General features: G+C 37.8%; 2 protein-coding genes across 2 annotated transcripts; one reads left to right on the forward strand and one right to left on the reverse strand.

The window, feature by feature from the left end:
• Nucleotides 1–1420: 1420 nt before the first annotated feature.
• LOC139149745 (hyalin-like) lies at nucleotides 1421–20407 on the reverse strand. Its single transcript, XM_070721699.1, has 13 exons — nucleotides 20320–20407; nucleotides 17534–17713; nucleotides 14932–15174; nucleotides 13999–14241; nucleotides 13514–13756; nucleotides 7826–7887; nucleotides 6716–6806; nucleotides 5764–6089; nucleotides 5121–5232; nucleotides 4227–4354; nucleotides 3373–3601; nucleotides 2728–2819; nucleotides 1421–1993 (listed from the first exon to the last, which is right to left on the reverse strand). Exons 1-13 carry the CDS (start codon nucleotides 20405–20407, stop codon nucleotides 1925–1927), a joined length of 2106 nt encoding a protein of 701 aa, XP_070577800.1. The 3' UTR covers nucleotides 1421–1924.
• A 225-nt stretch (nucleotides 20408–20632) lies between these two features.
• Nucleotides 20633–21539, forward strand: LOC139149751 (uncharacterized). The gene is made up of 2 exons (XM_070721712.1): nucleotides 20633–20686; nucleotides 21039–21539. The coding sequence occupies exons 1-2, from the start codon at nucleotides 20633–20635 to the stop codon at nucleotides 21537–21539; spliced, it is 555 nt and encodes a 184-aa protein (XP_070577813.1).
• Nucleotides 21540–25842: the final 4303 nt, after the last annotated feature.

Raw genomic sequence — 25842 nt, forward strand, 5'->3', positions numbered from 1 at the left:
TGAGGGCGCCCTCTATCAAAGAGTGGTTTGAGTCACAACTTACGGGGACTGGAAAGGCGATTTCATGCAAGGAATTGCCAAGGGGATTTGAATAGCTAACTTAGGTGTTAATTTTATGCAGGAAATTTTGATACAATGTTTGGTTGGATGACGGAGACATTAATGAGTGAAGATTGTCTGTGTTCGTGAAAGGATCGCCTTTCCGATGGTGATAATTGGTGTATATTGCCATCGCTTGGGCGATACGCATACCAAGGACACTTTTGATGGATTTCCTATTGGCCTGTTGCATGACCGAGTAACAGGTACTTGAATTGAACATTGTGGTTTTCGTGTGCATCGTTGGTAATTTAACTAGGTAGATAGATAAAGATGTACATATATTGAATGTATTTTCTTTTTTCATGAGCGGTCAGTATTTCTGCAGAAAATATCATAGGTATTTGCCCCCGAAGAAATGATTTAAAATAGATCATCACAAATGAAACCACATTCCTCAAGCTCGACGTGCTCGCGCATCTCAACGCACGATGGTATCGCAAACCATTCGCTTTGGGGAATCAATTGAGTTTTGTAGGAAAGCAATACGAGTTCGGAGCAAAAAATATTACGTTTTATCATTTTATGAAGCATGACGTCGCCAACATTGCCAATTTATAAGATTTCACACGTGCCCAACTCTGCTAGACGTATTAGATGATGCATTGTATCGAAGTGTAATTGTGTCTTCCATATGAGAATTTGTAACCACCAAATTGGCGTGAAGATACACCGACAAATAAAGTGTAAGCTTAGATTTCGTTGATAACTGAAGGCTTGGATCGACCAAACTGTATGCTGCCGCTGCTCAATAGTTGACATGGCTGTCTAAACTAGGCTAGACTTCTGTAACTTTTGGTAACCTGATGAGTGTGCTTTAGCAAAGTCCACAGTCATTTACTACGTCGTTCGATGTTCGATCGATGTTCGATGCTGGCTGGGACGAATAAACACGTGTATACTCTGATAACAGATTAACTTTCTGCAAAATTACCGACAAGGGAAATTTAATACTACAGCTATCATCAATATTTGCCCTATTTAAAAAAATGAAGATTTAAGTGATGTAAGAGATTAGGATATTCTTGTAATGTTGGTTTTATCAGCAAATGTAAGGTCACCTACTTTTCCTATTTAGCAATACTTGTTTTATGTGTTCTTTGTAATATTGCAACCTTCAGCTATAGGGCACCTGACACATTGATAAATTTGAACAATTAATAATGCCATTCTCCCAGATTAGTTTGAATCCTGTTTTTAAAAAAAATAATGTAAACAAAAACAAAGTAAAACAAATACACGGGGATTTGAAAAAAACTTCTATTGATTGGTTAAAAGAAAGCGCAAAAATGCTCTGGACCAGAGAAGAATTATGGAATTTTTCAAGTGCCATTATCACGGACAATGGCAATATTGCGAGGACAATTGCTTATTTTCTTAAGGCAAGTCATAACACATAAGGCGGAAAAGACATTGCAGATAGGTAGTATACCCTTAACATCATTACCATCATCGATAACATGCCCCTCAACATCGTCACCATTATAGGTAGTATACCCTTAACTTTATTACCATTATCTTCTGTCGATCGGTGATGGACTTTTTGCACAAACACGTTATTTGTGCCGAGACGAAATACTGCCATTGCATATGTAAAGAATGATCTCTACATGTTAGCTAGTGCTACGATTATTGTGTTTACGAGACATTTAGTCTTCGTTTAAGTTCGACAGGCCTTTATGTGACGGGAGGATGAGAGCAAAATGTGGCCATTATTTCCGTCGTCGTGAAAACTTTAAAGCCGACATCAACATCAAGTGGTCGATCCAACGCATCATTACGAAGATCACAGATCAATTACCAAGGCAACATCGCTGCTTCTAGCTTAAGGTGCAGGATTAGGCAGTAGATGGCACAGACAGACGGTGGAAGTCATGTTGGACGCTGATGATATCTGGCAATGAACGAAATAGTCGATTTAAATTTGTCCAAAGATATGTATTTCCAGTAACTAGAATTATTCCATTGCAAACCTTTTAAGACGAAAGTAAATCCTCGAGGTTTGGAAATAAATACGCTTGCAATTTCAACAACGTCATAGAATCTAAAATGACCGTTACGGTTCTTCAACCTCCATGAGCAGTCTGTTTTTAGGGTCTACAGTGTACTGTATCCCAAAGAGTAGTTCGACTAATTCTAGAAATACAGCAAAAAGATTCTAGTTTCACCCGGAAATGCTATCATTTTAGAAAAATTAAGTCTCATAGTATCAGACGGCAAATGCACTTCGAAAGACACGGTGAGAATAAACTTCAACTAAGGAAAATATAACTTCCAAACAAATACCTATCTTCAAAAGTATTTTACATTATTAGTGATGTACCAAACACTTGTAAATCGTGTGTATGACGTGAAGGATAATTGCTCAACAATATAACTTTTAACAATAACTAACCATATTTATCCTTTGTAGGATGTGCTTTATTGCGTTTAAATCTCTCAGTCAGTAATAAGCTTCTTCTTTTAAGTCAGTATGTTTGTTTGTTTGTTATTGTTTACTTCTATGTCAGCCCTTTTCTTTTCTAATGTACTTGGTTACCACCTCCATGAATGCCGTTTGGCGAAACTTAAAGAACCAGAAACATTTCCGCGAGTCAGTGAGAGGAATTACATTAACTTGATAAATACCTTGCATTTACCAGTGCTCCAAATTCGGTTTCCTTTACCCAGAGAGAAACACTTTGTTTGTTTTATGGCCATAGAGAACTTCACAACATGTCCTGGTGAGAAATGACAGGTTCAGATAAAAACGGAGGCTGTTAGCGCTGTGTGCAATCTCTGGCAAATAGCCGGATGCGTGAATTTTACATGAGTATATTCTTCTAATTCCTGTAAGTTTTTCGATATAGAGCTGAAAATATACACCATACGTTATCATATTTAAAAGTCACTGCAACTCGCAGTTTTCGGAGACACCAATACACAGTTAACAACATGAGGATGACTCGGTGCCGTGTACTTTACCCAGGAAGAGGAATATTTAAGAAAATTTGTAGCGAAATGTACACCATGTTGTCCTTTGAAGTTAAGTTGCGGTTCACAACGCTGCTTTCACACTAATCACCCTTTCATCATTATATCTGTGATACCTGTGATAATTTAACGTTTGGCGAGCCATATGCAGCGCCCTCTACAAACATTAAAAACAAAATACTTATGTACGCAGATATTCATTTAAAATAAAACGAAAAGCTGTTTTGAGTGTTTTAGAGATCGTAAAAAAATCAACATATGGCAACTTAACTATATTTATATACATTGTCGTAAACTTACTGTGTTGAATTGCAAATGATAGGTAATAGACCCCATTTGCCAGAAAATAGCGCTCCGGGATAAAGATTTTTGAATTGTCTCCTTCAAATTTAACATCCACGGAAAACTGATAACCACGATAACTATCAGAATAATCCACAAATTTATTGAAGACGTACGCTGTAGTGTTACCGTATACAGCTTCTGAGCTTTTAAGTAAGATGATAACCGCTTTGTCCGGTTCAGCTACCTGCATGTGGAAATACACGAAAAGACACAAACCATAGAATGGTGGTATCAGTAAAATGAAAACACGGTGTCCTAAAAAATATACAGGCACTGATATTAACTACTAGCCTTCAATTGATACATGTCTCTTGTAGTACGTTCAGACTGCGAAAAATTGGAAATGTTTCCGTGACACTGTTTTTGGTATGTAAACACAGGGGATTAAAAGTTTGAGTCCGGTTTTGTCCAAACACACAAAATTAAGTCTTTTTTTTGATATTTTAGCGGCTTATTGTTATAAACCCATGTTTAGGGTTTCAGGATGAAAAATCGATCCATGTTTAGGGATTTTAAGTGAAATATGACCCATTCGGGGGGTGCACATGTCTTACGCCTGTTTTATGGGAGTACCCTCACAGGGACTTAGCTGCTGCTTTGTCTGATACGGTTCGATAAACTGCATTGTCTCTGGAAATGTCGTCCATCAATTTCTGGATGCTCTCTTTTCGCCATAGGGCAAGCATAATCGCAACTTCCTCTTCGGACGAATTATGACAACGTCCGGTTGCGTAGGATACGTCTGTCATGCATACATACATACATACATACATACATACATACATACATACATACATAAATGTACACACCGTTATATTGGCAATGAAGTTGGTAATGTTAGCTTCTTCGAGATATTTCCCTTCTATTGGTACATCTGCTGCAGATTCAAGTAGATTGGTGGCAAATGTGATTTGTAAACCTTCAGTTGAGTCCGTCACTAGATTATAAGAAACGAGTAAATCTCTTAACCTTAAATCGTCAACAGTGCAAATATATTGACTTACACGAGAGTTCAACTTAATAGCAGCAAGTTTAATATATTTCTGATTTCGGTAACGCGCATTGTTATTCATGCGGGCGTTGCTCAAAAGAACCTTTTGTGGACAATATTTCTTCCGCCAGAGAACTTTGAAGGGTCATAAAATATCATGTCCTTTTATCTGTTGACGATCGTTGATACGAAAACAGTGTTAACGCAGAGGGAGACGTCCTGATAAACACGATTGAAACATAGATAGTTGTGAAACTCTGATGAACCCTTCATGCTCCTTTTTTATACCTTTACAGTGGTTTGCGTTGAAATGTTTTCTATACGGAAACTATAAATTGAGGAGTTGCCATAATTGTCAGGAGTAAATATGGTCCAGCGATGTTATCAGCCGAACACAAAGAAATCAATTCAGAGAAAGATGAATTATTGTTTGTGAGAAGGTAAGACGCAATGAAAACAACAAAACCTGATCATGATCAGTACAAATGATGCGTTCTGAGCGAAATGTGTGTGGATAAGTGGTGCTGTTTTGACTACGGCTGACCTATTCAAATGTTTCATCTTTTGCAGAGTTTATTTGTTTCTTGTATTACTGCCTAGACGAAAATAACGTCTGGGTGTTGGGAACTCCTAAATTTAGACAGCATGTATCGTCTCCGTATTGCAAACGGTTCAATGCAAACCACTAGAAATAATTCCAAAAGGTGCTTACCTTCAAGGTCATTGCCACCCTTGTCTGTAAAGGACAAACTCAATATGTCAGTCACCAATGCGTTACTTGTATCACGTTCCGTTTGAAATGAACTTCTGTTTAAATATACCATCTGCGTAAAAGTTGTAGAGAGATTAGAGAATTCATATACCACAATGTATTTTAAGGGAATTTATGTCAATTAGACATTTAAGCAAAACAAATTGGCACTTCAAACAAAAGACTCTTTAAAATCTATCGTGTCAACAAAATATCTGATTGTCTTCGCACTTGCTAACACGTGATGCACCAATGATTCCAATACATACTTCACGCGATCAAGTAAAGAACCTGTACGGTTTCTGGAGGACCATGTTTGGAGTTCATTACAAAAGATGTACACAGTCAGTGATATGCAGTGGCATCGTTATCAGCTTAAGAGATTAGTCAAAAATTACCCACAGGCAGGCTTTTCTGATACAGTCAAGAGGGACTAGTTGACCAATGTCGATTTGCATGCCGTCATCATTATTTTCGCGCCAGTGAAAGAAATGGTTGGCATTAAGTATCAGAAATTAATGAAATCATAATTTAACATTTTAATAACAAAAACAGAAAAGAATAGTAATACAGCTAGATAAATTCAAATTGAACGTTAACCTACAATTCTGTTCACTTCTACCCCAGCTGTTGCATTACGGAGTATATTCTCTGCTGGTGGAATGCTGAATCCGTTACCGTCTCGAAGTGCTTCAAAGCCGCCCGTCAGATTTTCAACAGCATTGCTCTCCACCGTCAGTTGCACTGACGGTGTGCTAAAAACGACGGGGCCACTACCAGATTCAACGTTGCGCAGTGCGAGCTTTGACAGAGAATCCGATGTGTTCAGTACAGAACTAATCAAACGACCTATTTTGGTGATATTTCCTTCCCCCGCTTTGTCTGAAGACACAACTACAGAGGTCGCTTCATCCATTACCTGCAAGACATCTTTAAAAACGTACATGCGGTTATAATCATGCTTGCTTAACGTTTTGAATAAATGCTTGAATAATCTAGGCATTATTGAAATACCCAGATATACATATGAATCAATGAGGTAGCAGACTAAAGAAATGATTTTATATGCAAACGCTAATAAAACATTTTAGATGTAAAATATCATCAGTAAGATTTCATTTCATTCGCCATCTACAAATTCTAAAAATGTATTAATGGAAAATATATTGTTCATGGTTCCAAGAATCAAAGGAGATAGTGAAATATAGTCACTTTGGAACCGTTCCAAAGTGACTATATTTCACTATCTTCTAAAAATGTAAACTGCAGTGTGTCGCATTTTGATGAATAGACACAGTAGGACAGACTTTTAAACCATTACGTAACACCGAGCTTTGTGAAGTGAAGATCAAAACCTTCATTGATGTAAAGCAAACAGGGAACTCTGTTTAAACTTTACATCATTTACAGCAATCTCTATCATTTTCCTTCTTTCGTTTCGGTGAATCTAATTTGTGGCCGCAAAAATTGAAAGTCTCTGTATTTATGGCCGAGTTGAGTATCCGTCCTCGAGGGGCAATCTAACTTACTGTCATTTAAATTATCGTGACACTTACCATTGACGACATTCCTGCTTTCTTCTGACGACAATTCAACATCGTGAAGTGCTGAAATTGTATCTGACAATTTGGCAATACCTGTAATGACCTGTTGGCAATGACATTGAAAGCAAAACTTATTCAAATTTACAAAATGTACCACAGTCTTCATTAACATTTACGAGTTCGGCTGCGTTCACAAAAAAAATGTTGAGGAGGGGCGGAGGAATTCAGGGGGATTCGAAAAATTCGAAAGCTTTGCACTGTCTATGGGGGAACCTGAATTTTTTTTTAATTATCCTTTGACCTTTACGTTTTCCAATTGCAAGGTTTGTCAGGTAATTCAATGGAAAATGAACTACATATTAATGTCACCCCATTGTTTTAATGCTTGTTATAATTAAAATCTAGAACCATTTTGTCACATTTTATTACTTTTATCTCGGAAAATCTGACAATGTATGATTGTTCTTAAAACCAAACAAGTAGGCTTAGTAACGGGGCAGATAATCTTTTCAATATTTCCTTGCAATATATCAAATATAGTTTCTTGCTGTGTCCCTACAGTATGCTGAAACACATACTATTCAATTTGTTGACAAAACTGTATTGGATGATAATTGAATTAGAGTCCAGACTGAAAGTAATTTGTCAACGATACGATTCACAGTACACATACATAGCTGTGTTGACAAGCTGAATACTAGACAGCTCGACATGCTGAAGGGAGTAGAACAAGAACAAATTTTCGTTTTGGGGCTAATTTTTGCCACTTTTGGTCAAAAAAACTACTCGTCTGATTACTTTGGTTGACATGTTATTAGGGACAGTCGTGGTGTGATATGTTCAAATTATGATGAAAACTCAATTGTGTATTTTTGCATCTATTTTTGCCATATTTTGTTAGGCCACTGAAATGAGCTAAGACTTCCATCTTCTTTAACAACTCAAGAGTCAAAAATAGTTACTCTCCACATAAACACTGTATCGGCCGCTAGGTCGCTTTTTAGGTTTAGTGGGATTTCAAGTTTTACAAGAACGTCAGGATACACGTATTGTGTTCTACGCTTACCGAGGGCCTGAGGAATGCATTTAGAAACATGTGCTTATATCCAATTACAGACTTACCTCATCTGTAGATAAATTGGAGTATGTCTCATTCGCCGTTGTTAACAATGGTCTGACCATTCCTACATTTGTTAAAAAAATACAGTACAGGGTATCAGTAGAGGGTAAGGTTACAGAACTCAAAGAATAGGTAAACTGGGACGTTATACTTATTAAACATTTTGAGGGGGAGAGCGAGAAAGAGGTGCGTCCCCTCTCTCGTGTCGAACGTTTAGGAAGATTATGTGTGCGATTGTGCAATCGTGAGCAGTCTTAGAGGTAGTTCAATGTATTTTGCACAATGTAAAGCTGTTTGAAAATAACATTGGACACATAGTTTTTTTCTATTTTTTTACATGATAAGTGTCTGAGTCATAATATTCAATGATCAAGCATTTACAATACATTTGTACCTTGCAACAAACAACTCTCAGTATACCAGAGATTGCAGGTCAAAGAATGTGCAGAAATGGTAAAATTAAACAATAGGGTTGACACGTAAGCAACTTCGTTTCATCATTCAAATTCACTGCGCTTTGTTTTGATGTAACACCAAATGGCAAGTTTGCAAAAGCAATAATCTAAAGGCACAGACGAAACTTGTTCGATTAAAATGAATTTAGAAATGAAGCAATGACTGATCGACAAGCTCACACTTCAGACCGTCCTAAAACATATAGCTAAAAGAAAATTGAGAAACGCGTAGTATAAAAATCTGGCGTCTTTAAATCTACCGAAATCCACATGAATGGACGTCGCCATTTCATTTCGCAAAGATCTTCGTCGTTTAAATATTATACTTAAATCGAGTGCTACCTTCCTTTTCCGACATTTCTTTCCCTAGCCAATAATCAAACAATGACAGCTAACTCATGCTGCGCGATCGATTGCTCGACGCCATCTTTAATGCGAAATCTAACAAACGTCAAACTATTAATAATGATGGCATGAAACGCTTTATCTGACTGTTAGATATACCGATGTTTTTGTGAACGACGGTCTTGTTGGCCAGAAGTATCTGACCTACATATCATAAGACAAACCAATACATGACTTTCTAACCGGCTGTATTTAAGTAAGCTAGCACCGCGACGCATCGCGGACTTGATGCGTTACCGCACACTTTATCTTCTTTTTTATCTACGATCTTCTTGTGTCATATGCAAATTTCCTGACTCTTACGCCTTCACAAAGATTCTTGAAAACTGTATCAAAGAAAATCGGCAGATTTAATTCGTTGTACAACGAGCTATAAGAAAAGTCCTCATGAAGAGATATTAATGTTGGACTTTCTTTAAAAATACACGAATTTTGCATATTTTACAAAAAAATGCATCAAAATCATCGGGAACGCTCAACTAAAAACAAATTCACACTTAAGCATGGATACGGATACTGTGAGACGTAGGTGTAACTACGTGTAACCGAACCTCCCAAATAATGTCATTTGTTTACCTATAAAACTCGAATATGGCGTAAATCGAGGTGTAAGAAGAACAACGACGTAATGTAAATTATGTTCAATTACATTACAGAGGCAGCAAGATACGATCATCAGAAAAAATTAAATTGAAAGAAAGTTTGTGCCTTTAAAGTGTATGATAATATAAATGACTGTGTATATAAAGCTGGGCGACTCGTGACGGATTGGGTCATCTACCATCGCATGATCGCACTCAATCTGATTTACGTTCAGTCCACGTTCTAATGTTTCAAAAAACAACAACAAAAGACCAAAAATCCACAGGTATGTACCAAAGATTATTCTACTCAATGTATATTAGGCTTAAATATTTATTTCATCGTAGCCGATTTCATGAGTATCTTGTGATGTTGTGTCACCATTTTTTTAACATCGGGGCCCGATGGATTGTAGTCAGTGACACATGTCATTCTGGATTCCTTTATTTTTGTTTTGTATTGCAGTAAACGCTTACGATCTAATTTATTGACTTTGTTTATAATCGGTTGATGTCCTCTTATTTGTATGTTGAAGAAATTAATTTGATCTTGAGAGAATGTAGTTGATGTTCAGACCACTCATCTACCGAGCAAATAAGGCGAATGCGTATTACCTAACTGAAAGGTGCTGATCGGAAAGTATGTCTCGGGTGGCAGGACTGTGAAGGTACGTATGTTCCAGAGTCCGTTGGTTTACTGTACAGATTGGTTTCTAATCTGTCACCATGGCGTTTGACGCGTACGTCTAAGAAGGCTTGTTCCTCCTTGTTGAACTTTACGTCGAATTCTTTTGATGGATGGACAGTGCAGACACTCTGTATGAACTGTTCAATTGTCTTAAACCCTACTCCAATACCATAATTCAATTAAATCATCCACGAATCTCTTGTGCCATAGGGGACCATATAAAGGGAGTTTAAGGATAAATGTCTTCCTAAACCATGTCACGAAAATATTTGCATATTTCACTGCGAATGGAATGCCCAAGGCTTTACCCTGAACTTGGCGAAAATGTCTGTCCAGAAATGAGAAATGATTGTTACTGAGAGTATACAAGACGAGTTGAAGGATAACCTCGATTTCGATTTTATTATACACGGAATGAGGCAGTAAGGCATCGTTTAAGGCCGTGAGTCCATCGCTGTGAGGTATATTTGTGTACAAACTGCGAACATCCATGGTATTAATCAACAAATTGTCTGGTAGAGGGGCATGGATAGTGTTGAACTCTTCACGATGTGCAAGAAATTCAGTTGTGTCTTTCACCAGATCAACTTCACAATATTTTGCCTCTACTGATGTTAAAATATGATCCAACCATATGGCAGCAGGACTATAGGGGCTGTTTATGTGACTGCAAATTGGTCGTCCAGGTGGTTTACATGGTTGTTGAGTTCATCTTGTGTTAATTTATGTATTTTTGGAAGATTATAGAAGTAAACCTCCTTGGTATCATCAATATTACGGAGAGCATCGTGAATATCCTGGCAAATGGTGTCATAACGTAGGAGTAAGTTCTTGTATTCATTCAATTTACTAAAAACAGGAGGGATATCAGAATGTTCCTCCTCATAAAAGTTGGTCTCACTGAGTTGTCGAAGACATTCTTTCTCATAATCGGTTCAAGTGAGTATTACTACTGAACCTACTTCATCCGCTTTGGTGATTACAACCGACTTATAATTGCGCAGTTCATTCAGTGATTTCAATTCGTCTGAAGTAATGTTATCATTGATTGATCAGCATGCTTTGATTCATGGCAATATGCTTCATTTAATAAGGTAGAACAATACATGTTGACAAATTTGTCGGTGCCGGGTTTTGTTGTCCACTTCTTCTTCGGTTTATATTCCTTACGAAAATCAGAACTGGTTGCACTTTCTTAATCAGATTCGTCATTCATATAGAAAAATTATAAAGTAGTTGTACTTTTCTTGTAAACGAAGCACATTCGTAAATTCGTTTCTTGTCAAGAGACTGGGGCTTAGGACAGAATCCAAGGCCTCTACCTAATAGGTGTACAGAGTGATTATCAAGCTACTTGTCGCTGAGGTTGACCACTAACCCACATGTGCTTATAGTACAACGATTTTTTTCAGATTATTATGACACAGTCGGTTTGCTTTCTTCACATACTGGTAGCAGTTGTTCTAGATTCAAATCATGACGTTGTTTCACCATCGAATCAGTTTTAATGATCTCACTGCATAAAAACCCTATAATACTTACTGTATTAACATGGATTATTGCCTGTATTTTAGCTGAAGAGTGCATATACAGATGAATACATTCAAGAATCCATTTTTTGTATTCAGCAAGCCTGTATTCATGTGGATTCATGTGAATTCACGTGTATTACACTATAATACAGGCAACTCATTAATGTGAATTTATCTGAATTATTGGGTTTTCATGCAGTGTCTGTTCTTGAAGTTGTTCATTTAGACGTCTATACAGTCAGCAATCGGTTTTGCACTTTAGCTTGGAAATATTGCATTATCTGCGGTAAATTATGTTCAATATTGGACTGATAATACTCAATGAGACATTTTTGTAGTTGTGACGCTGTTGCTTCTAAAATGTCCGTCCATCGTTTTCCAAAGTTGAAATTGTTGAAAGGTGATTTATGTTTCCATGACAAAGACTGACGAAAAGTGTTCAACTGTTTACAAGACTGTAGAAATCTAACATTGTTCTAGTATCTTGTGATTTCCTGGGGATGCTAAATGTTCTCTGAAAGCCACACTCATGGTGGAGAAGGCAACAAACGGAAATAAAAGTTACACATGGGCTTCACGTTACAAGAACTAAGACAAAAACAGCACAGCCAGAAGTTGAGTATTGGGAACCAACGTTTTCTTGCTTCCACCAGATTGAAGTTGTATGCTGGATCAAACAGATTCATAAACGTCAATCCCATAAGTTGAGAAATCATAAATGGGAAGTGAGGATAGTCTCAACAAGACACAAAAAATCGCTTTCACGGTTACGAGCTTTAATTCGCCTTGTGTTTACATGTCATCGTCAGGTCCAACTGGAGAACTCAAGTACATGGGCCACTATTAAGGCTTGAAAGTGTTAAGTATGCAAAATAAATTATGCAAAATTGATTATCAGAACAGTCGATGCAAAGACAGATGTAAATGCAACAATGGAAATAAACTTGTGAATGAAGGATGACAGTTAAAAGGACAGAAAAATAACAGAGGGGTTTCGGTGTTCAAGCCATCTGGATACCATGTTTTCAACTTCTTTATCCAAAATGTCTCTGTAGAATCCAACATGACGGGTCTTTGTTTGTGATTTGTTCGATGACGACAACCACGAGATCACTGTCCGAATGTCCAGATTCATTGACGTGTGGTGCTACTAGTGGGTTAGTGTTATACTGTCGTATATGGATACAGCTTCGGTGGTCGGAAAGTCGTTGTTAGTTAGCCTTTAAATGTATCAGTGGTTAGCATATTTTATATATATATATATATATATATATATATATATATATATATATTATATATATATATATATATATATATATATATATATATATATATATATATATATATATATATATATATATATATATGTACTTTGGAATAAATGTGTGTAAAATGAAAATGTTGTTTATTTTACTATAGCCTATCCTGAAACCAGCTTGTTCCTCCTTTAAATGTGGCAATGTTTTCTTCCTGAAACTGGAGTCGACTATAAAGAATACTTTTATATATTTTACTGACAATGGGTAGAAGGGTAATTCCTCTGTAATTTTTAGGTTGGGATTTATCTCCCTTCTTAAAAATTGGAAATATTATACCCTGACACCAAGCATCTGAAAATGAACAGCTATCAAAAATTTTGTTAAAAACATAATAGACATCATCGGTAGCATGCTTAATTAACTGTACATTTCAACAGATATCTCATCCGATTTCATTAACCTAACTGTCGCCCTTACGATCCGAACGTGGAGACGATATTCAGATCTCGTGGTGACTTTGATTACGAATGGAACGTTTGCTGATGCCAACGTGCGTAGTAAACAGAATAAAATTAGTAATGAAACACTTGCGCTCGCTCATATTTGGACAAAGTGTGCCTGGGAATTATACCATAAGACAAAATATTGAAAAAATGTGACGGTATTTTTTTGCCCTATAGCATTACACAGGAACGTGGCTCGAGGTAATTGATGATGAATGTCAATAACAATAGAATTTCTATATTATGATGTGAACTTATCAAACATACCTTTTACAGAGACGTTGAAGGAACACGAAGCAGCATTACCAGCTGGATCCGTTGCCTCACAGATCACAATTGTTAGGCCAATGGTAAAGTTACCGCCTGATTCATGATTACACGACACAATAACATTTTCCTTAGCAGCATCTGTAGCATGTGGAGAAGGCCACGTGACTTGTTTCACTGGCTTTCCGAGATATGTATTCGTTTCGATATCAGCAGGGCAGTCAATGACAGGTGGGTCAGTATCTGCCAAAGCAAAGTTTAATAAAACGCAAAAGAAATAATGACCTAACAGATATGTACTATAAAGAGTACCAAGGTATTATACTACCGCAATGTTTATGACATATCGCTTGCCCAGTGCAAGAGGGGCGTAACTGACGTTTTGGTCCAAATTGAGTTCTTGATATATTTGTGTTCAGAATGTGAAAATTTTGAGTAAAAAGTCATTATAACTCATGTTGCTATAGGGAAGTAACTTGACTTACCTTTTACAGAGACGTTGAAGGAACACGAAGCAGCATTGCCAGCTGGATCCGTTGCCTCACAGATCACTATTGTTAGGCCAATGGTAAAGTTACCGCCTGATTCATGACTACACGACACAATAACATTTTCCGTAGCAGCATCTGTAGCATGTGGAGAAGGCCACGTGACTTGTTTCACTGGCTTACCGAGATATGTATTGGTTTCGATATCAGCAGGGCAGTCAATGACAGGTGGGTCAGTATCTGTCAAGACAAAGTTTAATAAAACGCAAAAGAAACAATAACCTAACAGATATGTACTATAAAGAGTACCAAGGTATTATACTACCTCAATGTATATTACATATCGCTGGCCCAGTGCAAGAGGGGCGTAACTGATGTTTTGGTCCAAATTGAGTTCTTGATATATTTGTGTTCAGAATGTGAAAATTTTGAGTAAATATGACATTAAACTGATCCAATAATCATTTTCATTCAAGGTAATACATTACCAGGTCCATGGGACATTTGAGATTTACAAATTTAAGTAGGACCATCCTGAACCACTGATAATTAGTGGTGGTACCAGCTACACCCGTCAGGATTGGTCCCAAAATTGTCTAATATTGTATAAAGTGATACAGTATATGAATCACTGTTATAAGTCAAAGCCGGGAATGCTGTCGCTAATCATTTGAGTGACCGAGGTGTCATATTTGGCCACAATGTCATAATATCGACCGTAGAACTTTTTGAAAGTCCTTACGAGTCTTTTGGATGTATATCCCTGTCTCACTAGTTTTGATACTAATAAGCTGTGTCTCATTTGAAAATCCGCGTAGGAATCACAAGCCCTACTATATCTGAGAAGTTGAGACACATACACACCATAAGCAGGTGCAGGTGCAAAAGTCATTATAACTCATGTAGCTATAGGGAAGTAACTTGACTTACCTTTTACAGAGACACTGAAGGAACACGAGGCAGCATTGCCAGCTGGATCCGTTGCCTCACAGATCACAATTGTTAGGCCAATGGTAAAGTTACCGCCTGATTCATGACTACACGACACAATAACATTTTCCGTAGCAGCATCTGTAGCATGTGGAGAAGGCCACGTGACTTGTTTCACTGGTTTATCAAGATATGTATTGGTTTCGATATCAGCAGGGCAGTCAATGAGAGGTGGGTGCGTATCTGTCAAAGCAAAGTTAATCAAAGGCAAAAATAATTATATGTACTATGTCATTTATCACATGCACAAGCCAAGTTTGTCGTCTCCGAACAAAAAATACGGGATTTATTCTCTGGTCGTTTTACGTCACGACAACCCGCGTCTATGTCATCAATTCTGGTGCGTTGGACCTTTTTTTGTCGATCTTCGGTACTCGTAAATATGTAAACAAACAACTTGGCGACCGATGTTTCTCCCACGATCAAACTGTGTCTGACGTGAAAATATCACAAACATTAGACATGATTATTAGAGTCTGGAAATACATCAACTAGGCAAATTTTTGAGACCTCGTGTTTGAGTTTTGTCGCCGATATCCATGGGGGTTCGTATTCGTATGGACCCCGCCGAAGCCTGAACTTTCGACGCACTGTGTACTGTCATGTGGTAGACCACGGTAGACATACGGTTTCCACTGCAACAAGGGATCAAGTGCGGTGTCCATGCCTCCAAAACTCATGTAATGAAGTCGATATTTTCACAGACTACGACATTGATAATACGAACAATGTAAACACAAGAGTGTACCGTCTGTATATTCCGAAGGAATTACGTGAATAATTTGCGGAAACAACGAACTCGAAGCTGGTCGCGTTACCGTGGGTTCCGTAAGCATTGCAAACAGGGTCAGGCGCGACGTTTACAGTGTTCGCGCCGTCGAGATTCAGTCGATATTTTTTCCCGAAAAATAGCGTATCTTCATCTGTGATAAATTTCTAGGACTATGCTATCTTTGAAATAGAGTATAACTTTGCGGAAGGTAGCCTACGTGTAGACCGAGAGCTATCATTTGCTCCACGCACGAACGAACGTGAACGCGCACGCACGCGACGGACGACTGACAATGATTGACAACTTGTGCACGGCGTACTGATATTATTCCTAAAGTAGTTCAAAAGTTTAAACGCGGAATCGTCATGGAAAACGTATTTTATTTTGCAAAAAAAAACGAATTCTTGGCTTGTGCATGTGATAAGTATATTATTCCCTAATATTTTTCTTCGTTCAGTTCGGAAAATACTCGTGACGTAATGACACGGTCATTACGTCACTCGTATTATCCGAACTGAAGGAAGAAAAATATAAGGGAATGATATCTAAATACCAAAAGTTATTCTACTCAATGTACATTAGGCTCATATATTTACGTTCGCTACTGATATATTATGTGTATAAATAAGTGTGTTCAGCTAAAAAAACTTCCATTTCTGTCTGAAGATTTTAGGATGCATGAAACTCATATTAATTTAAGTAATGCGCATTATATATATATATATATATATATATATATATATATATATATATATATATATATATATATATATAAACATACGTACATACATACATACATACACACATACATACATACACACATACATACATACATACATACATACATACATACATACATACATACATACATGCTAACATACAGCTTACATACATGCAGCATACATACATACAAACAAAACCTAAGTATAAAGTTTAAATAACCTTATTTAGAGATCTCACTGGAATATGTTTTATGACATTACTCAGAGCACTTTTCAGATATCAGTCAGACAGCAAAGCCCTCATTTGCATGTGATTACACATAATTTTCATTTGAATGACGTGACCGTCATGTTGGATACTAAATGCGTTGCGAATTTGCGGCGTCTGAGTGTGATAATTTTGAAACAGTGATTTTGACTGCTTGACTCGGTCAATCCACATGATCTTTGCTACACAATAGGTGAGTCACCTATTCTTGCCTGTGAAGTATTTTTCAGGCGATTTTAAAGTGAAACTTGTGATATTTTTGAGCGTAAGGTACAAGTGTTTTCATTGCTCTGCAATTTGACCGGAACTTAAATTTTGACATCTACCGTAATGCAAGCATTTAAACTGAAGCAAGTACAACTTTCGACGGAAAAAGTACTCCGAATCGCCCGACTTACCATGTATCAAAAGTTAACGGACGTGGCTCAGTTGATAGCTATGCAAATGAGGGCTTGGCTGTCTAATTGATGTTAGAGATGCAGAGAGTTCAAGAACGTTGCCGGGTATGTGATGAAAATATAAAGTATTTCTTTATCAAACTTAGGAAAAAATGACCGGGTAAGCAATTTATCCAAGACATGCTTTTGCTGATGGAAATAATCCCTCCATCATTTTGGAAATCATTTGAACCCATGCAGGTTCTCCTGACAATAATCCTGTAGCGTTCTCCAACATCTCTACATAGCCAGTACAATGACCTTACATCATTTCACAAATGTATAATCCACTTTCTTAACGAGAATTACCTGCATCAGACATACTTATGAATAATATACTTACCAGTGTATCGAATGCAATAAGAACACAAGCAGTGGCCATCAGTGTTGCCACACCAGCTTTGCGGAGAGCAACAAGGATTTATACCATAAGGGTCACACTCTGCTGGCCTACCGTCGGTTAGGGGGAAGCTTGGGCCGCATTTACTATCATCCCTCCAACGTTTACCGCTGTGTACAGCTCCTAGAAACAATATTCAACTAATAAATAAGCGGACAGGTGATTTGGTGAGCGAGCAAATGACTGACAGAAGGCGAAAGAGTTAGTGACAGTGAGTCGTGGGTGCAAAATGTTGTATCGTTAGCAATAAAATTAGCAATAAAATATCTTCAAACAGTCGTAGTACATTTACATCCGTTTCTTTTCTCAGAAGTTTAATTTTTCAAAGTATAGTGTACAGTTTGTTCACAACATGGAGATGCCTGCTGGTGACACTGACACAGACTTAGCGCTAGGGGTTTCCTTCATGTAAGCTTTCGATGACACAGTATTTGTCACCAGATATGAAGATAAAGGGGTTATCGCATGCCAGTTCCGTACGCAGTTTTTAAGAAGCTCGATTCCATTGCTTGCAAAAGCAGCTGTATAATAACTTATGCTATTATGTAAGTGTCTACCTGTTGATGGCTCGTTGTTTGCAATATATCTTCAGGAAAAATGCCGTTATCCTCTATTTAAATATCGAAAATTTGAATACTATGTTAATTAATCAACTGCGTGCACATCCCAATGATTCTGTCAAATATAATCAGTCAAAACCTAGTATTTACCGGCCCTAGACGATCGTTTAAATATTGATTGATAGCTATATTTTAAATGAAGTCAATCTAATTTGAATGCAAAGAAGTGATCATTTTTTGTATTCACTTACTATGTAATCACACAATTTGTAATACCAGTCCAAAGTCAATAAAATATCTGTTAATGCTTTAAAACTGGGAAAAATTTTTAACATCGTTAATGTTACAAACTGCATTAACTGTTATTACAAAGTGAGAATTATGACAGCTTATAGACTTGTTACATTATGCGTAGACATTTTTATAACAAAATGCCGATACCCTTGTTTTAAAATGCGAAGACTATTAATAATGCACCCCCTCCCGGCCCATAATGAACGAAAGCAAAATTTGCACGACATAATGTACGAGGAGAAACCGAGTACACTAAGTTGGAGTGCAAAGTTTGCTTGAGTCTATTATGGGCCGGGAGGGTGTGCATTATCGCTATGATTTTATAGTTTTGGCAATGCCAGTGGCGATATTCTATAATGACATCTAAATATCAACAAGACTTATTATGCACACAAGGTAGGGGCTGCTCGCAGAAACTCTCAACATAAGCATACACTAAAGCAATGTTTTACTTATATTCTCGTTAAACATTATCAGTACGTTAGTTCGTTGTTGATACGTCTTAGGTATTTCATGGCATAGAAAAGGTAATTATGTGGCGACAATTTATATTGACTAAATGTCTTACAATTTTAGCTGAACCTATTTATTGCGTCATTTCCAAATTAATCCTTTTGTCGTAAAACCATACTCTGGAACACTTCAATGTAGAATGTCACAGTGCATAGTCATGACAAATCGACAACTCAGTGCTACATTTATTGATATTTCAAAACACCCTGAATAGTGGTTCAATTTTCCCATTTTGCACTCAGACGCAATCATGAATAATTGTGCTTACAATTCCATGACCATGACTTTAGATGGAAATATAAACTTTTCTTTGACGTTCCTTTATATAATTATGGTATGATCCTTGTTAAAATAATAATGACTTTGCATAACAATTTGTATTTATCATTTTAGAATTTGAAAATACGCTGAGGATAAACACTTATATTGGAGAGGTTTGAGTAGGCAAAATTAATATTTTCAAAGACAAAGAAACAATACGCTGTGAATAAGTCGCAACTCTATCGCACAAATCTTAAGAAGTTAACCAACGACTTTCCACATTATTGAAAAGATCACCTATAGTTGTAACTTTAACATTGACAAAGGCTGGAACAGTAAAAGGAGACTTATGAACGGGATGCATAATGAGTGGATTTTGAAAAAGAGGCTCTTTAAGAATGTCAGGAACACTCAGTGGGATTCCTTAACGAATTTTGTCAACAGAATTCCAACAATGTAATAAATCGCGATGAAATTTAAAAGCAGGAATAACAGCATTACAAAAATCAATGGTGGTCGTGAGAAGTAACTGTTTGTCATAATTGTGACCACCAACTCTTCTAAATACAAATCTGCGAAATAATACGACGGGTGATGAAAATGCTGATATAAATACTTTTGAATATAACCAGAACGTAAAGAAATACGACGAGTTTTAAGATGAATAAGGCCTCGGCCACCTTGAATTAGAGGTAAGTACTGTGATTCTGAAGGAATCCAGTGACGTCCTTGCCAGAAAAATCTCAGAAAAAGCGTTGCAAGGTAAGAATTGTTTGATCATCGGGAGTTGTACAAATCAATCTATGGAGTAATTTTGATGCAATCATCCGATTAATGACTAAAACACGACCTCTGTAAGACATGCTAGGTGCAAACGACGACCAAAATTTAATCTTGTATTCAGTTAGACCTATATTCACTAATTCAGATAAATTTTCTGACAATAATTATTTGAATTACCAACATACACACCGAGCAGTTTTAACCCTGTTGAGTTCCATTTGATATTTAATGGCATATCAATACGATTTCGCTTACATCAAGACCAGAGACCTTCAGATTTCAAAGGTAACTTTTGCATTAGACGTGTTTTCATACAACCCCCAAAATCTTTATTTCTAGCTTCAACATCACCAGCATACGCAGAAAGGCGGGTAGTACGACTAGCTTCTGGTATTATCAATCCCATTATCTTACTGTTATTCCTAATCTTATCTAAAAATGGTTCTTGGGCAATCATTAAAAATTGACCAAAAAGTGAGCAACCTTTTCGAAGACCACGATTAATTGAAATTGGAGCGGTAATGGAGCTATTTATCTTTAACACTGACTGAATATCTGTATAGAGTGTTTTAATGTAATTTATAAACCGGGGAACAAAACCAAAAGAGCTCAGAGTTTTAAAAAGGTAATCATGACTGACACGGTCAAACAGCCTTTCCCTGGTCTAGAGCAACAATACACAGAGGTGAGTTTCTGTCATTGGCATAGAAAATACTGTCCTGTAATACAGGTCTATATGAATTATTTTGGACAAAACTGTCTTGAGGTACTGTGAGTTACTATGACTACAATGGTAATCAGTATCAGTATCAGATTACTTTACATAAGAGTACATGAGACAGCGACACGTTGCTAGTTAGTTGACAGTCAATTAAGTTGTGTACATAGCTTTCGTAGTGCTAGTAATAAATGTATTGAAAATGACATCGAGCCTCGTCGACATGGTGGCAGCGTGAACTACCGAACACCAAGAGAAAAGGAAGACGAAGATAGCATCGCAATCGAACATCAAGTCTCCTGAAAACTTCAGCTTCAAGCCCCCAGAGTGGCCAGAATGGAAGCAGCGCTTTGCAAGATACTGGCTCATAACGAAGCTCAACAAAGAAGACGGAGAAATCTGGGTAAATTATCTTATCTATCATGTGGGAGCTGAGGCAGAGAAAATCCCTACGCAATTCAAATCCGATGCAGAAGTACATGTAAACGACTATGAGAAAGTCTTGAAGAAATTTGATGAGCACTTTGTTCCCAGAAACAATGTCGTCAATGAAAGGGCACTCTTCCGCCATCGCATACAAAAGGCAGGGGAAACCGTGGAAGCATATGTGACAGATCTTTACCATATAGTCAACAAATGTGAGTACGGTGACAGGGATGAGCACATCAGAGATCAGTTAATCTTTAGCATTCAGGATAAAGAACTGTCACGGAAACTACAGTTTAAACCAAACATAACGGTAGAAAGGGCTATAGACATGGCAATGTATTCCGAAATAGTGACCCACCAAGTAGCAGCACAAGGAAAGGTCCAGGCTTAAGCTGAAGTTGCACAGAAAGGCAAAAGCAAACTTCGGTCTGGTAAAAGCCCCCATAGAAGTAAAAAGGAGAAAAATTCCAGAGATGCCTGCACTAGGTGTGGCCGTAAACATGAGAAGGGTGATTGCCCAGCTAAAGGAAGGCAGTGTAATAAATGGAACAAAACGGGACACTTTGCAGCTGTCTGCAGAAGGTGTCAAAGAGATCACTACCGCCGAAAGTAATGATGAAGTTGGGTCAGTAAAACAATCTCTTTTTCTCGGAGAAGTTTCCAGAAAAGACAGGGTGACTGGCAGGTAAATTTGAAGATTCATGGAAAAGTAATTAACTTCAAGATTGATACCGGAGCCGACATCACGGTTATCTCTGAGAAAGCACACAAATGCATTCCAAAGTGTGCAATTTTGAAACCCTCAGATACCAATCTTCTCAGCCCAGGAGGTAAGCTGAATTGTAAAGGATGGTTCATTGCCGATATAAAGCACATGGGGAAAATATATCATACCAAGGTCTACGTCATTGGGGGAGACCATGTTAATAATCTACTCGGACGAGAAGTCGCTTGTGAGATGGGCCTAGAAATCAGAGCTGAGGAAGTTGTCAAGCCTGATAATCCAAAACAAACAAACCAAAGTGTGTTTGGAGACATAGACATATTCAAATGCAAGCCAGTAAAGATACAGCTGAAAGATGGAGAGCGAAGCCATACAGTGTCAATACAACAAGGCGAATTCCATTTCCAGTCCATCCAAAAGTAAAAGAAGAACTACAGAGAATGATAGAGGGCAGAATCATCGAAGAGGTCACTGACCCTACAGAGTGGTGTACCCCGATAGTGGTTGTCCAAAAATCGACGGGGAGAGTTCGTATATGTGTGGATCTGAGGAAACTCAATGAAGAAGTGAAAAGAGAAAGGTATATGCTTCCAACTTGAGAAGACATAGCCCCAAAACTAGCAGGGTCCAAAGTTTTTTTCGAAATTTGATGCTTCGAGTGGATTCTGGCAGATCCAGAAAAAGTAAAGGCAATTCAAGAGTTGAAACAAACACAAGCTGAAACAACTACTCGGTATAGTAAACTATCTGGGAAAATTCTTACCAAATTTGTCAACAGTGATGCAGCCAATAAGTGAATTACTGAAGACAGATGTAGCATGGGTCTGGAGCGTAAAGCAAGCCGAAGCATCCAAGAAAATGAAGCAATTGGTATCTACTACACCAATACTTACATTCTACGACCCAAGCAAGCCAACAATAGTGATTCCAGATGCCAGCAGCTACGGACTAGGTGCAGTCTTGCTGCAACAACATGATGATGTCAAAAGGCCTGTCGCATATGCTTCAAGTACACTAACTAAAGCAGAACAGCGGTGCGCAAAAATCGAAAAGGAGTGTTTAGCAGGCGTTTGGGCTTGTGAGAAATTCTCCCGATACATTACTGGTCTAGAGTCATTCATACTACAGACTGACCACAAACCACTAGTACTATTGATCAACAGTCAAAACATTGACAAAGCACTACTAAGATGTCAACTTTTATTACTAAGGTTGATGCGATTCAACGTGAAGTCAGTATACGTACCCGGAAAAGAATTAGTAGTGGCTGACACACTGTCAAGAAATCCGATTCAGTGCATAGAAAAACCTGGTACGGAAGGAGAAATAAAGGCACATGTCGATAACCTGGAAGCAATGGAACCAGGAACACCAGACAAGATGGAAGAAATCAGACAAGCAATGATTGATGATGAACAAGTACTCGAATATACCAGTCTAGGATGGCCAAAACGAGCAAGAGAAGTGGCAGATGAAATTCAACAATACTACTCAGTGAGAAACCAGCTGTCATTGAATGATGGTAAACTCATCCATCAAGATAGAATTGTCATACTAACCACACGAGAGATGAGGTCCTGGAGAAAATCCACGAGGGTCATCAAGGTGTGACAAAATGCTGTGAGCGAGCAATCCATGCAGTCTTCTGGCCAGGCATCACCAGTGATATCAAAAAGAAGATAGCTAATTGCAAATTCTGCAAGGAAAATAAACCAACACAGCGAAAGGAGCCAATGATGGCAACGACATTGCCCAAGAGACCATGGCAGAAAATAGCTGTCGATCTATGCGATCTCAACAATAAGAAATATATGGTCGTAATGGACTTCTACAGCAGATACTTAGAAATCGTACATGTGACAAGTACAACCAGCGGACAAGTAATTGAAAAACTGCAAAGTCTGTTTGCCAGATGGGGAATTCCAGAAGAAATATCCTCCGACAATGGTCTGCAGTTTACATTAGCAGATTTCAAAGAGTTCGGCAGGAAGTATGGATTTCGATGCACCACATCTAGTCCACATTACTCACAATCCAAGGGGGAGGCAGAAAGTGGAGTACGCATCGCTAAGAAAATCCTAAAGCAAGACAACCTGATTGTAATTAGTCAGAGCTGCAGATATAAAAGGTAAAAGGTGAATACGAGCGAGCATTCAACAAAAGATATGGAGTCAAAAATGTGCCAGAGATGTTACCTGGAGACAACATCCAAGAAATTAGATGGAGAAAATGTATGGAAAACTCCAGCCAGAGTACTGCAAACTATACAGCACAACGCTCATACATTATGCAAACATCAAGTGGTACTCTGAGAAGAAAACAGAGACACCTATTATTTGCGTCAAGGCCAGGCAAAACAGAGGGAAAGACCCTGGATCTATCAATGTTTGACAATGATGAGTCAGCAGATCCAGTTACACCAACCTCAGTTGAGAAGTCAACGCCAACTGTGGAACAACAACCACCACCAGTTGAAAATATCTCACTGCCTATGCCAGAAGCTCAGGGAAAACAAACAGATGTAATTAGAACCCGGAGTGGAAGAGCAGTCGAGAAACCTGTGAGATACTACGATGAATACTGTTAAGGAGATAGCAACCAGATTGCCTTGTGCGGGGCAGAATAATCCCTAGGCAACTGTTCGACTTAGGATAGTCCATCCCTAAGTCTAGTTAGGCGAACCTATTTATTAGAATAGAAATTTTGAGCAAATAGCTTTCATAGAGCTATTAATAAATGTATTGAAAACGACATCAAGCCTCGTCGTATTTCATGACAAAAAAATCGTTGAAAATCGAAGAATCTGAAAAGTCCAACAGCACAGATTCATTGTCACCAGTTTCTCTTTGCGATGAATCTTTCAAATTGTCTTCTGTTGACTGGCTGGCAATGTGTTGAGAAAAAAGCGGAGAGAATGAGATGCTCTGAGAATCATCTGCAGACATATCCATGTCTATCGATGCATTGACGAATTGAGAGAGCTTTCATGACAATTTTATAATCACTACATAACAAGCTAATGGGTCTCCAGTTCTTAACTAATGTGTTGTCTTCGGCTTTGGGATAAAGACTCAGCACTGCTTTCCGAAAATAAACAGGAAGCTGATCATTACGGAAACACTTTATGAAGGTTTTGACCAATAACAGACCAAAATGTTTTGTAAAATTCATTAGGCAAACCATCTAGTCCTGGTGTACGGTCAGTTGAAAGTCGTTTAACAGCAAAGGTTTAGTTCATCATGAGTAATTTCACAATCAAGATAATCACGATCTTCCTCGTTTAATTGCACCAAATTGTCGAGAATTGCAGATCGGGCATCAATCTCAACATTTTCAGCAGAATAAAGATCCTTGTAGAAACTGTAAAAAATGTCACTAATTTCATCAGGATTCTCCGTTATTAAGCCATCAACACGTTTCATGTGAATAATGATACTTGACCTTCCCCTCTCTCGTTCAAGTGCAAAAAAGAAACTGTTCGAAACAGCACTGTGGGTAAGTAATTGATGACGAGATCAAACAGCTGTACCTCTGCTCTCCAGATCTACCAACTGAGCTAGAGAACTTTTCTTTTGTTAGTATTCATCGTAGAGACTTTTATCTTTGTGTAAACTGTTCTCAAATTCTCGAATTTCCTTTTCTAATCGCAATTTATCCAATTTAAGGTTGTATTGGTTCAAAGCACAATACTGCTGAGTTAAAACTTTGATTTTCCATTTTCCAATCTCCCACTATGCCGAATAATCACAATATTGATTCTGTTGCTGTCTCAAGTTTAACAAAAAAACGCGAAATGATTTCTTTATACAGTTCATGCTTTATGATGCTTGTATTGAGACACCATATTGGGTTACGATGTTTGACTTCTTTCTGAGCTACTCTTAACTGTACCAATGAATGGTCAGAAAGCGTGAGCGCAGAATGATGAATTGAAGTCACCGTGATGAGTGATTTCATCCACTTGTTGATG

Source organism: Ptychodera flava, chromosome 2 (genome assembly GCF_041260155.1).
Source record: "Ptychodera flava strain L36383 chromosome 2, AS_Pfla_20210202, whole genome shotgun sequence".
Classification (NCBI taxonomy): domain Eukaryota; kingdom Metazoa; phylum Hemichordata; class Enteropneusta; family Ptychoderidae; genus Ptychodera; species Ptychodera flava.

Excerpts from the sequence above, each read along its gene's own strand:
- LOC139149745 (XM_070721699.1), bottom strand. The coding sequence starts at position 20,407 with ATGGGATTGATAATACCAGAAGCTAGTCGTACTACCCGCCTTTCTGCG. Across the intron at positions 15,175-17,533 it reads TTATTGCATTCGATACACTG|ATACGCACCCACCTCTCATT; the intron begins GTAAGTATATTA and ends TTGCTTTGACAG. Across the intron at positions 6,807-7,825 it reads CCAATTTATCTACAGATGAG|GTCATTACAGGTATTGCCAA; the intron begins GTAAGTCTGTAA and ends CATTGCCAACAG.
- LOC139149751 (XM_070721712.1), top strand. The coding sequence starts at position 20,633 with ATGACTGACACGGTCAAACAGCCTTTCCCTGGTCTAGAGCAACAATAC. Across the intron at positions 20,687-21,038 it reads TAGAGCAACAATACACAGAG|CCCCCAGAGTGGCCAGAATG; the intron begins GTGAGTTTCTGT and ends TTCAGCTTCAAG.